Source organism: Chanodichthys erythropterus, chromosome 2, assembly GCF_024489055.1.
Source record: "Chanodichthys erythropterus isolate Z2021 chromosome 2, ASM2448905v1, whole genome shotgun sequence".
Taxonomy (NCBI): Eukaryota; Metazoa; Chordata; class Actinopteri; order Cypriniformes; family Xenocyprididae; genus Chanodichthys; species Chanodichthys erythropterus.
The window spans coordinates 14852418-14867221 of NC_090222.1; the positions used below are offsets into that span (position 1 = coordinate 14852418).

The following is a 14804-nucleotide window of genomic DNA, read 5'->3' on the forward strand; positions in this document are numbered from 1 at the left end:
TTGCTACTTTGTTACAGTGTGGCTACAATTCTTCCAGTAGCCTTGTAGTTTTCACAGGTATTAAAGGATTTATTCATATTTTTAATTAGCTTTTATATTTTCTGTTTTCATTTTGATTTTAAGTTTTAGTAATTTTATCTACGTTTGTCAGTTTTATTATTTTTTTTAATTGCTTTAATTTAATGTTATTCGTTTTAGTTATTTTAGAACTTCATCTTATTTTATTTCAGTTAGTTGCCAAGCAAACATATTTATTTCAATGATTTTTAATAGTTTTAGATTTAGGTAACAATTGTGTTTTAACAATGTAATTGTTATGAATCTGGGGCTATTTATGACAATTGGCTCATCCTGGAAGGCTTAGCTAATTTTTTACAATAAATGGTAATTATCATCAACCTAACGATCAAATTATTATAAGGTAATTTTTTTTTCTCTTGAAATTTTACAGTGACCTGACCTCACACACCCTGAAATACTTTTAACTTTAAATCTTGATTTACCCATGTCTGACCATTTACAGGTCACATTTAGGGAGCAAAATCGGGTGTGTCTTTCTATGACGGCAGTGTGATAATCTGTATGAATCCCTCACCTTGCCTGTCTGGTCATCTGCGCAGCTCAGAGTTCACATCGCTCTCTTCCTCTAATAACAATAATCGCTGAAGTGTTCTGCTGGCCTGGCAAGTTCCACCTAAAACCACTCGCTGCTGATGGATCGGAGTTATTAGAATTAGCGCTGAGCTTTGTGGTCATTTATCATTGTTGTTTACATTACATTTTAGCACTGCAGCTTTTAAAATGAAGAATAGGAATGATCTGTACTTTCCTGTGGTTGCTTTACAAATTAGTCATAATAATGCCTCTTTCAGTCACAGTGTATTGGTGGTTTCTTTATTTGGCCAGTTTGACAAAATTCATTTTTTGTCCTTCATTTTTAAATGTTTTTTCTTAGAGTATAAATGAGAATCTATTATGTCATTACAACCACAAGGTCTCCAATATCAATCCCTGATATTACAGCTGTGCCGACAGTGATAGACAGTATTTTGAATTAACTGAATAGACAATTAAATGAATGTAGCACATTTCCCTCTGTGAGTATCGCATAGGATGTGTTTTTGTACTGTACATACTTTATGTGCTCTAGTTCTGTCTGTCTCCTCATCTGTGGGGTCTCCTCTGTCAATACAAGGGTCTCTGAAAAGAGACTAGGCCTTATTGTCTCTCTTTTGTGTATGGCTTTTGCACCTCTTTCATTAGGAGACAAGAAGCCATCTGCCTTAGGACAAAAAGTGCAAGTCTTGCTCATTCACTCACTGTCTGTGAGCCCCATCTCCCTCTACCCTTGTATCACTGTATGTGACTACCCAACGTCCCTTTATCTTTTCCTTTGAGTGTATTGCTTAAATGTGTGACCCTCAATAAGCTACTGTTTTTGCTTCAGTGCTGGTATTTCAGTTTATGCTATCTGAACTAGATGTTGGTTTTCAGTCTGAATTAGAAGTAGGCTGATGTATCAGAATAATCGGCCCGTATTCAGCCATTTTGAGATCATCATCGTTGGTTGTGCACAACTGTGCTGGCTTAGCTTCTTGTGTTAGGTTATGTTGTAAATGCACATTTTCTGTTTTCAGACATTTTTGAGTGGTTTTTAAGTAAATAAGTGTGAAATAATAGTTCATTTGTTGTAGTTTAGCAATGTTGTAGCAATCTCATTTGCTAGCATTTCCTGACCATGAAAAAAAAGTGAACCTGAAGGCGCAGTATGTAAGATATTTGGATTAAAATATCCAAAAAACACTAGAACAGTGTTATATATTTTGTTGACTTGTGTACTTAAATTATCCTAAATGTTTCCAAGAATGTTTAAATCCAGGGAAATAAGCAATTTTAACCAGTACGTGGGTCGTGACCAATGTTTTCATTTAACATGCAGTTAAAGGTGCAATATGTAAGAATTTTGTCCACTAGAGGTCGCTAGAGGCCTATTCAAAACAAAGGTGTAGCTTGATGACGCCAAATTTGAGAGCGGAATTTTGGGACATGTGGTCCCACCTCAACAGATGGTGTAAAAGAATAGGGATTGGACTCAAGAAATCATGTTCATGGATGGGATTATTAACGTTACTGTAGTATGAAGCAGAGCAGGACCGAGTGTTGTGGGAGCTGAACGAGGCAGCTGGAGTGATTGCGCAACACACGCCTCACGAGCAGCTGAACTTTTATTATGACACAGTCGCTGGCGCCGCTTCCGCTTTTCCAGTCATGAGTATGAGGTAACACAGCTCTGTTTATCATATTGGATACATTTGAGTGTGTTGAAAATGTTATAATGTTACTCTGTGTGTTCGCTCAGCGTTCGCTCTGTGGCTGCTGTGAGACACTGTTACACACTTCAGTAAGCTGATCGATTTTAGAATATCATATTAAATGCTGGATGGCTCGTGTTGATAAATGGCATGCAATTAATTTTAAAACGTATTGTATGATGGAGAAAATGCTGTATTACTCTTACTACAAATAAAGCTGTGTCTGATTATGCTATGTTAGCTACTTGACAAAATAGTGTTTTTTTCTGAGGCATGGTAAAACATGGTACTCGCAGAAAATCAAGAAAATTAGATTTAAACAATAAGACTAAACGTGTTGAGCTATATAACAATAATTCATTTTTTAAATATATCAAAACAGTTGTTCCCTTGTCTATTAAAACATGTAATATATTAAAGCGTCTTTGGTGTTTCCATGGTTTCTACAAAATAAAACCGGAAACCGAGGATATAACACAATTGACAGGTGACTCCTCACACTTCCCAGAGCCTTGGTTAAAATTGCAATTTTCTAAAGATTTACAATTAGTTGGAAGCATTTGGGATATTGTAAGTACTCAATTGAACAAAATATATAACACTGGCCTAGTGGTTTTTGGATATTTTACTGCAAAAATCCTACATATTGCACCTTTAAGTTCCAGTTAAAACATTACATTCAGTTTGCACTTAAGTACTGTTTTTAAAAGTATGCTAACGTGTACAATAGGCTTACCGGCTAATTAGCCATGTTGTTTTTAGCATAGCAGTTTTCTGTGTATGATTCTGTGCTTAACATTACTTGAAGAGACTTTCTTGTTTTGTGCTACAACATAAAATACACAGTCATGTTTCAAAATGTGAATTTTAAAAAACAAATTTGCTAACATTGTGTTCGCTGCCATTCGCAAACCATTTTAGTCCTCATTTAGAAACTTTTTAGCAAGTAATGCTATAGTAATTACTCCTAAACCAAAAGTCTGTTATTGTAAATATTCCAGAGGGAATCCGTTCCTCAAATATTCTCTTTGGTTTTAGGACTACAAACTGAACAGCTCTATATTGATTAAATAAATTGCCATTATATTGGCCATCAGCTGCATTGTGCCCTAGATATTGGCATGGGCCGTGAAAAACCCATATCGGTCGAGCAATTGAACACATGTTAACTACCCTGTACCCCCAGCACACAAAAATGCGTGTCACTGTGGAGGTCAGCAGCAATAAAAACCACGCCAGCGCTTTTTTAGCAGTGCTCATACTTTTACTCAACACAACACTGACAGGCTTCCATTCATCTCCACCTCACTTTTCTAGGAAATCTGGTACATCATGTCTATGTGGCATATCTTGAATATGTGAGCCGTAGCCAGGTTGCTCTTCTTCCTCTTCAGCATTCTTTCTTTTTTACTCATCAGATCTCCATTATTCTTTCCTAATCTCATCATTTTGGTAATTGATGTAATCTTGCAAATGACCGGCCACACATACTAGGCCCTCAGTTGTGCTGTATCTGTGAGGTGAGGAAGTTTCATGTGTGTTCTACACAGGATGTTTCAGCAAATACCCAGACAATGTTGCTGGATTCGGCATCAGCCTCCTGCTGAGAAGGGTCACGGTCCCCCAGCCTGAAAATAAGTCTCGAGTCCTTAGTTACACCTGGTACTTAGTAACATCCGTCTTGGATAATCTGATTACAAATGTTGATGGTCCTAAGATAAGAAGATTAATTTCTTTTAAAGACAAATTTATTCGCTTGTTTAAAATGCATGTTTAAAAGTTTAAAAAGCTTGTTTTAAATGTGGATGATTGACAGGTACTGTAAGTAGGCAGTACTTAAGGGAAAATTCTGTCATTATTCATTCATCCTCATGTGATTTAAAACCCATAAGGCATTCATTCATCTTCGAAACACAAATTAAGATATATTTCATTTTAATTAAACCTGACATATTTCTGTCCCTCCATTAAAAGTCCATGCAACCAAAGTTTTGATGCTTCAAAAAGACATTATAAAAAGTAATCCATATGAACAGTTTAATCCAAGTCTTCTAAAGAGATGTTCACTTCATATATGATGAACAGATTTTATTTAGGCTTTTATTTACAAAGCTGCTTGCTTAATGCGCGAGAACCAATGAGGTTTGTTCATGTGCGTCAAACGAGCACAGTTAAGCTTCCATTCACCATATATGATGATTCGACTTCACTGTAAAATGTTATTGTATGTTTTACAAGAAAATACTATTTCTACTTCAGAAGAAAACAGCAGAAACTCACAGCACCTAAAAAAAAATCTAAAAAGTCTTTAGGGCTGAAACATTTAGTCATCATTATCGACAACATCGACAATAAAAAATTATCGACAAATATTTATGTTGTCGAATAGGCCTAGTCTTTTGATCTCATGTGACCTATTTGAAGCCTGTAATAATGCGGTTTGACCAGTGGGGCGCTGTAGCACAATACTGTATTGCAACCCTCCCGGATCCAATCCAATAAAAAGAAGACGCTGCGCTTCGGAGTGCATAGTGCAAATGAAGTCGAACCCGCAAAATGTTGGAATTTAACAAAGCATAAAACATAACAAACATAACGTTTAGCATAACTACAAAAAATGCTGTCATGCAGGGCCACCAACTCTCATTCAGACTCTCTGTTTCCACGCCACGTCCATTTTCTCACGCAGTTAAAGATACATAGCAGAGCAAAGTGGACACAGGTTACATTTGATATAAAACAGTCTCAACTTTTAAATTCCAACAATTTTACTATGGGATTCAAACAATACATGTGGTTTTAGCGCTCTTTAATATGGCGTGATAGATCGTTGTAGCGCCTCAGGTCTAGCGGCACATGAACTTATTATTTCTTCCTCTTTTCTGGTATTACAGCATGAAATAAACATGAATGAGCATCAAAACGTATGTTGAAAGATACAGTACAACTTACTGAAATGAATCCATCTCTAATGTAATCAGAGTTTTAACTGCAGAAAGACATCAATAAAACACAAAATGTTACATTTACCTCAGGAAAGCCATTCAATGACATTAAACTCGATAGTAAAAAAAAAAAAAAAGAAATTTAGAGAGGGGCATTTTTCAAACAAATATGCTCAATATTACATATTCATATTTTTCTCTTATTAAAAAGTTATTATTACACTTCCCAGACTTAATAAAAACACAGTACCAGTCATTGTAACAGCTGGACTATTGATGACTTCTGAGGAGGAAAGAAAACCTGAAGGAGATTGGTCTATTCAGTTGGCATGAAATTCATTAAAAATACACTTTCAAAAGCTGAAGTGATTTTTATTTATTAGCTAAAGTATAACTCATTATTTTAACTAATTTCTAAAGTGGAATAATCGAACAAAGTATACGGATTAATCAGCGTAATAATCAAAGATTAGTCAAAATAATCGTTTGTTGCAGCCCTAAAGTCTAGGTGCACAACCACAATAATCCAAATAGGGCAAAAAGTTGCAAAAAGGCCCACAGACTATAAAGATAAAAAAAGGCAACAAAAAATTCTCAGCTTTACGGAGGAACGATAAATGTTTGACTTTCTTCAATGCCTTTCTGCTTCAAAATTTCACATTTAATTCAATGTATTACTTGCCATTTCTTTGTAATTATTTGTAGCAATCTCTCAGTGTACATTTGTTTAAAGCAAATCCTACACCGGTTATTTTTCAGTGACCCCAAATGTGGATTGAGTTATCCAGATCACAAAGTGTTTTGAATCATGTTTTGCGCTACCCACTTATGATCTGTTTCAGCTAATCTAATCAAAAGACCAGGTTTAAATGGGGTCTAAGCAAGTCTGAATCCCCAAACAAAGGATTCTGGCACTATAGGATTTTTCCGTGATGCAGGATTACAACTGTAAGCTGCCTAAATCCTGATATGATTTGTAACTGAAGTTACGATCAGAAGTGAAGAGACAGAGAGAGGACTAGAAGGCTAAACCACATAAAAAAGTATACATGCTAGACAGGGACTAGAGAGAGAACTGACTCTTCTTGCACGTGAAGCTGAGCTCGTTGGCTTTGAGATGTCGGATTATCCGTGCTCAAGGGAACTGCAGTGGAATCGCGTCTGGAAGTGCTGTGTTTCATTCAGGCCATGACTCCCCAAATAAGTTACTGTACCTATATGACAAGATCTCAGAGTTGAACTGTGTCAGAAAAAAATAATCTTAATTTTGTCAGATAACACTTAAGCAAAATATGGTCATGTTAAAGTGTCTGAATAATTTTTGGTTCCAAATTTTTATCAGTTTTACTGGTAGTCCACTGTATGAAGAATTTTTGGGTATAATACATCACAGTTTACTTTATTTTGCTATCCAGACTTAAATAAATGAACTATAGTGTCCTGCACCCACTATTAAACATATATCAAAAAATTATATCTAGTGTCTGAATAATTTTTGGTTTGACTGATATATAATATATATGTATATTTGTCCGCATGTCAGGTGTGGGGCTCCATAATAGTTAACAGTAATAACCCTGCTGTGTTCTGGATTCCATTGATCCCACTGTAGAAACCTGCTGAGATGTATCTACAAGACTGACACATTCACTCCTCCTAATGTCTCTCTCTCTCATGTTGCAACTCTCTCAGAGTGCTGAATGTGTGCTATTGTTTGAGACACACTCCTACCCCCAGGCAGCCCACCCAACACACCCCCAACCCCCAGCCCCCAGCTCCCAGCTCCTGCCCTGCCTATGCAGGGCCAGGCTGTCCCCCTTCTCATTCGGCCCAGATTGCCAAGGAGTGAAGGACTGACTCAGTTCCAGCACAACAGTTGCCACTGTTATCCCCCCATTGCGCATCATTCTCATCTTCCTCTGCAGAGGAGATGCAGGATCTTTCGAGGCCCAGGGCCCTGGTTGTTGGCACTAAGGGGTCAGCAAAAGGTGAATTAGCCCCTCACAAAGCTAAGCAGAAGGACCGTAAGCACCAGGAGTTGTTGGCGTTAGCTCTGGGGGTGAACCTGGGCAGTAAAGGTGCCCTCCTCTGGAAGCCTCTAAAGATTTTGGCTTGTTCACAGATCACCCCGTCACCGCTGAGCAGACGCACCACACTCAAGGACGGACCGGAGAAACACTGCAACTACGAGAAGATCCACAACTTTAAGGTAAGTCTTTCGACTACTATACATCATGTCAGAGTTATGGCAACTGCACTACCATTCAAAAGTTTGGGGTGAGTAAGATTCAATTCAGCAAAGATGCATTAAATTGATCAAAAGTGGCAAAGAATTCTGAAAAAAAATAAAATAAATGTGTATCACAGTTTCCCGATAAAAATATTAATCAACATTGATAATAATAATAAATGTTTCTTGAGCACCAAATCAGAATATTAGAAGGAATTCTGAAGGATCATGTGACACTGAAGACTGGAGTAATGATGCGGAAAATTCAGCTTTGCCATCACAGGAATAAATTACATTTAAAAATATGTAAAAATAGAAAACAGTTATTTTAAATTTGAATTATATTTCACAATATTACTGTTTTTACAGTTTCTGATCAAATAAATACAGCCTTGGTGAGCATAAGAGAATTCTTAAAAAAAAAAAAAAAACAAACATTAAAAAATGGACTGACCCCAAACCTTTGAATGGTAGTGTACAAATTACTGACTGTTAAAAACTGTTTATCTGATCATATACTCTCAGTTGACATCATGTAAAAAGAACCAAAATGGCAGCAACTTCAACAGGTAAAGGTAGCTGGGTAACAACCTCTACACATATTTCTATTTGAAATGCTATTTTATTACAGCCAATGCAATCTGGTATGCATTCATTGGGCCCTATTATACACGTGGCGCCAGGTGCGACGCAAGTGTTTTTTGCTAGTTTCAGCCAGACGCAGTTATCATTTTCACATCCTGCACCACGTTGTTTAAATAGCAAATGCATTTGCACCCATTTGTGCATCCATGGTCTGAAAGCGAGGTGTGTTCAGGCACATTGTTGGCGCGTTGCTATTTTGAGGAAACTGAAATAGACTGCGCCATTGACCAACTGAAACCTGGTCTAAAGTCAATGGTGCAATATTTGTTTTGTTATTTAAAGAGTGCATTAGTAATATGCACCTATAGGAAGGTGCACAACGCGCGTACACTCTGCTTATTACACACACAGGGATGCGCAGCGGCTCACAAATGTGCCAAATATTAAAAATAAAAGTATTGTGTGCATGAAGATAAAAACGCTTTGGTGGAATCCGGCTTGTCGCGTAGATGGTCGTGAGCTTTAACCTCACGGATGAGCAGATCCGTTTCCTCGCTAGACTATCATTCAGTATTTCCGCTTGCAAATTCCGCCATGTAAATAGTGAATTCGCCATGGTGCGTTTTAAAGGAATTGGGAGATTACACTCTGAGTATGATCCATAATACCATAAAAAGAAATAAAGAGTCAGAGGATGTCAAATATAATTGCGATCATTTTGACGTGAAGTAAATTTTAATGTTAACACAAATGTTTCATGCAAAATTATCAGTTATTTTAGTCCACAGCCTGTATTAAATGTTGATATTGGACATACTGAAGATGTTTTGTGAAGTCTTGTGCATATATATGTATGTGATTTCTCAAACGTTCTGATTGGATGGTTAATTTATTTAAAAATGACCAAAACTTGAAATGTTGATTGTGAGCATGATTTTATTGCACTCTATATTTTCTGCTCATATGAGGTTGTTTGAATGTTTACTAATGTTTCGTTCAAATGTTTATGTGCTGACAGCATTTAAATGCATGGTACTGTCAGCCTTGTATCAATAATCCTAAATCTATCCTATGAGCCTAATTGGCTAGGCTTTTAATCCATTAACAGCGCTATTGACTGATAAGATTGATCACACAAATCAATAACCTCTCGCTGCTGAGCTGCTGAATGGAGTCTCCCATTTCATGCCTTTTCAGTTTCTGAAAAATGACTGAGGCTGAGAATGAACAGTGTATCGTCATCTGACTTCCTTTTTTAAACCCTAAAAGAGCAAAACAGAGCAATCATCTGACTTCAGCATGTCACTTGGATGCTTCCTTGTAACATCTTCCTCATGCTGTCACCTGCAGTCATAAGAGCATCATGGATTATTCATTATCCACCTCCCTCATAAGTGTTCTCACACAGGCTGTGTTCCAAAACCTAGTGAGCTCACTTGGTAGGTAGAGTTTTTAAGGTATCACTGGCGTGCAACTGAAGCAAAGACAATGTAATTTATGTTGGCTCCCGAGATATTTTGTTTTGACCGAATGTATCCTTCAAGAAAGCAATCCCAGAATGCAAAAGGCTGCATACTCTCTTGAGTAGATACTTATTTTAAATAAGTAATTACTTCACAATTACTAAAAATATAGTATGAATGTAATCTGGACGTATTACATTCGCCATGTTGCCCTTATCACATGACCTACCAGCATCAGTTGCTTCACTGCCATTCACAAATCCCCTCTCGTGGCCTCATGGGATAGTAGTCCATCGTATGCACACCTCAGAATCTTGCCGGAAGTAGAAGATCATCCGGGTACTTTTTGCCTACTCCTTTATGAGTACTGTGAATTCGGACATACTTCTTTTGTAACATACTGTTTTTCGCCCACTATATAGTAAGGAAGTATGCGATTTCGGCTGCAGCCAAAGAGTAAATCCAAGATGGTGGACAAAGAAGAGAGAAATATTTATTATTGATTGTAAATACTTCATTTTCTTTGATGCTAAAAATAGTGAATAAAAACTGTAATGTTTAGAAGTAATACAATTGCCCATATTTTATGTGTGCTATGTACTGTATGTGTGCTATTTGTGAGATGTCACTTGTTGAGTATCATTTCAATTAGAATGTAGACAGATCACTAGGCTTTGTAACAGCCAGTAATTGTGGACACAGATGAAGAGTTTTCTCATTATGATATTTATATTTCAGCATTCATACACCTGGGCATTGTTCCAAAACCCTGTGTGTTGCATCTTTTCTTTTGTCCATCTTTGAGCTGTGTTTTGACAGCACAAGGGCGTGCATGGGAACATGCTTTGCGTGTGACTTTCGGCAACTTGGTAACAGATGCCAGACATTATTTTCGCTAGCAATCCTATAATCTGACTCACATGTATTATAATTTAAAAAAAGAAAAAAAAATCAGGGCTGTGTCTATATCCTATTTACATTCTTTAGTACCATTCTCTAGTCTTTACTTCAGGCTTGATTTTTTTCCTCTGAACTTTGGCTAGAAGAACTGTTGTCTCTGAGTTTGTGTCTGTCATCAAACTGACCCTTGAATTCTTGGTTTCCATGTCAGGGTTTGACAGAGATGGAGGGGTTGACACTTCCTTGAGCTATAACAACTTAACTCATCACTGGCTATTGTTTTCTAAACTACATTAAACGCCATGCATGTGACAATACTCTGAATTTAAGACCTAAGAGTTAGTGTATGCACATTTTGCCTTAATGGTCATGCAGGCAAAAGTTTTAACCTATTTAGTCATATTTCCCGGTCCTTTCCAGAACTTTTTTGATCATTGCATGGGAGCAAGTGGCAAATTTAAACTTTATTTATTTATTTATAAATGTATTTATTTGTTTATTTATTCATTCATTCTTTCTTTTTTATTTTAATAAATTTATTTAATTTGTAATTTATTTATATTTAATATTTGTGATTTTTTTGGTGGAATTTATTTTTTGTTTTGTGTTTTGAATTTTTTTTTTCTTTTAAAATATTTTGGAGTGGCAAATTGAAGTTAAATGAATTGTTTTAATATATAATATATATATATATATATATATATATATATATATATATATATATATATATATATATATATATATATATTATACATATAATTTTTTTGTAATTTCTTTGGTTTTGTCTCATGTTTTTGTTTTGTTTTTTAAATGCATGTTTTAAAAATTGAAATTAAAGGTACACTATGCAACTTCTGGCCCTCTAGTGGTTAAAACTGCATGCATTTTGCAGAAGAAAATTGTTTTGGTTGTGCTTCGGCACTGCATGACTGTGTGGATAATTACGGTTATCCTGCTCATAAAACATTCACTACCTGGCTAAAGAGATATACTGTAAACAGTTGAGATGGAAAGGATCTCAAGCTGCCTAGCTGAAGACATTACTGTAGCTTTACCCATAATATTTCCTTGAAAATAAATTCCAGCACATCACTACCACAACCATAATGAAATGAACCTTCACAATAATACTTTATAATGAACTCTGTTAGAGAGCTACATATGGCAATTTATCTGTTCAATAAAATAGCTTATTCACTTATTGAGTTATAAAAACGCCATCTTTGCTTCGCTTTATCTCTTAAAAGCCAAGCCAATGTTGATTCTTGTTTTATTACGAGCTCTGTCGCATTCTCTTTTTGCCAGAAGACTCTCCTCTGTTCAGCGTTTGTTTAAAATGGGTGATTCCCCGAAGGTTTGAGATTTATGTCAACCTTTCTCGCTCTTTGTGACAACTAACCTATGCCATTCCCACACCATATACACGTCAAAGTAGCAACCTTTCTCTATTTACGGGTTTGACGAGACACACGGGCGAGTGACGTATGTACACAATTTCCAGCGAAAACCATCCCATCTGGGTTAAAATATAAACACTTAAAATAGGCTTACCATAGTGAATCAAAACACATTTTGAAAGCAGTATTAATGATGTGTTGACTCATTATTTAAATGTGGTTAATTTTGAACAAAAAAAGGTTAGTGTACCTTTAAATAAAAACAAAATTACATTTTAATCTATTTAATCTAAATTTGCTAATTTCTTTAGGAAAAAATAAAATAAAATACTGAACTTAAACAAATTTGAACAGTACCCTGCCAAAGTTTATAATATAATAATGCCAGTGATTCTTTATTCATTATAGGTCTAAGTATAAATGTGTAGTCTGTTGATTTAATCTTTATGTTTGACCAGTCTGAGTGAGACTCGCTTTGTTAGTTATCAGGTACAGTGAGAATTACACTGGAAACGTCATCATTAATTTTCTGTGGAACTTTCATTGTGAGCTTTAACTGGAAATGAAAATGTAGATACATACAAATCACCGGCCTTGTGTGTGTGCATGTGTTTTGACGTGTGTGTGTTTGACTCACGATGACAACTTTGTCTTTGGTGTAGGTGCACACCTTCAGAGGGCCGCACTGGTGTGAATACTGTGCTAACTTCATGTGGGGTCTTATCGCCCAGGGCGTCCGTTGTTCAGGTAACCCTCCACCAATCACAAACCATCCCACACAAATGAACTGTCCATCAGAATTATGGCACCAGCCAAGGAGCATTGTTCATATCAAGTTACAATCAATAGCTGCTCAGGATCCAGATAATTTCTCATGCCGTTCTGGTAACAATGGCTAATTGCCTGTAGAAAATTTCCAGCGTGCTGTAGAAACCTAAGGCTAAATACTGAAAGTGAGACCTGGGACAATAAGGGTTTTAACTAGTATGCTGATGTGTGAGTATTCTGCATTCCTAAATGACACCTAGTCCAAACCAGTTGAGTGCCTTCTGTTGAGTGTTGACTATTTATAGATGTACGTACTGTATACACCATAGAGTACTGTGAGAGAGGCACACCCAGGTAAACCAGGACATTCTCTTTGATTTAATGCCAATTGAATCAGGCTACACTTGACATACGTAAACACATGCTTATATGCACATACACCCTGTACTGTATAACAGTATGACACTTTATTGGTTACTTTGTAGAAGTGATGCGTATGAATTATGCAATAACTTTACAATAAGGTAAAATTCTTTAAAATGAATGAATTACGTATCATGAACTAACAATGAACAACATTTTATGACATTTAATCTAGAGTATACTGTTGTTCATTGATTATTAGTGTTTTATATTGTTCATTCAAGTTTGATTATAACACATGAACTAATGTAAATGGGATTGTTCAACTGAAAAATGGACATTCTGTCATCATTTACTTACCCTCATGTTGTTCCATTCAAACCTGTATTACTGTGGAATACAAAAGAAGATGTTTTGTTTGAGTTGGTGAACTGCCTTTAATTTATGCACCCAACTTTGTTAAAAATGTATTTGTATATAGAAAGCAACCTAAATTATTAACTATTTTAACTATTATTAATTAACCAAATTAATGAAATTGATGTTAATTAACAGGATTAATTAATGTTTTATTAAAAGTATTTGTTATTCTTATTTCATATTAGCTGTGGCATTCATTAAGGGATAATGTACTGTCAGATCACAAAATAAACCTTGACAGGGTGATCTTATATCACCCTTAAAGGGATAGCTCACCTCAAAATGAAAATTCATTCAGCATTTACTCACCCTGGTGTTGTTCTTATGCTGCATATCTTTCTTTTATGGACTACAAAAGGAGAATTTTCCAAAAATGTCAGGCTCATGCTCGTCCATATAATGGCAGTGAATAGCAACCAGCATCACATCACATAATGGTCCCATGCGACATGTGCCGTATATTCCAAGTGTTCTGGTGGTATATGATAGGGTTTGGTAAAAAACAAACTAAAATTGAATGTATTATTTAATGAATTTCTTGACCTTGGACGTTGGTCTTTGTGTATGGCTGCATGACGTGCGCATTTGTGCACATTAGCGCTGCGGTCCACTCCACTCTGCGGATGAAAATGGTTATGCTACTGTTCATAAAACATTCACTACTAAGCTTAAGAGATATAACCAGTTGAGATGGAAAGGATCTCAAGCTGTCTAGCTGAAGACATTACTGTAGCTTTACCTATTAATAGACACGGTACCTAATTGAAAATAAATTCCAGCACAGTGCCACAACAACCATGGATCCTTTCAATTTTAAACTGGTTATATCTCTTAAGCCTAGTAGGGAATGTTTTATTGAATCAGGCCACACTTGACTACGTAAACACATGCTTAGAAGCACATACACACTGTACTGTATCACAAAGTATCAGCAGATTCCTCAATGTCAACCGTTGTGACAACTAACCTATGCCACTCCCACACCATACACACGTCAAAGTCACAACCTTTCTCTATTTACTGATTTAATGAGACAAACACAGGCGAGTGACGTATGTACACAATTTCCAGCGAAAACCATCCCGTCAGGGCTAAAATATAAATACTTAAAATAGGCTTACCATAGTGAATCAGAGAAAGACAACAACACATTTTGAAAGCAGTATTAATGATGTTTTGACTAATTATTTAAATTTAGTTCATTTTTAACAAAAAAGGTCAGTGTACCTTTAAATAAAAAACAAAATTACATTTAAACTAATTTAAATTTGCCAGGGAAAAAAATGCTCTAGGAAAAAATAAAATGCTTGCCCAGAAAAAGCACACGAGTTGTAGAAATTAAGAATGAACAAAAACACAACATGAAATGCAATCCATGTATCTTCCTATATATATATGCGTTGTGTTCGATGTAACAAGAA

General features: G+C 36.0%; 1 protein-coding gene across 1 annotated transcript in view; it reads left to right on the forward strand.

Annotated features, from left to right (window-relative positions):
• Positions 1-14804, forward strand: part of chn2 (chimerin 2) — a 59558-nt gene that overhangs the window by 34485 nt on the left and 10269 nt on the right. The window contains exons 8-9 of the mRNA XM_067402251.1: positions 7380-7466; positions 12495-12579. Coding sequence (XP_067258352.1) covers positions 7380-7466; positions 12495-12579 — 172 coding nt within the window. The remainder of the gene's footprint in view (positions 1-7379; positions 7467-12494; positions 12580-14804) is intronic.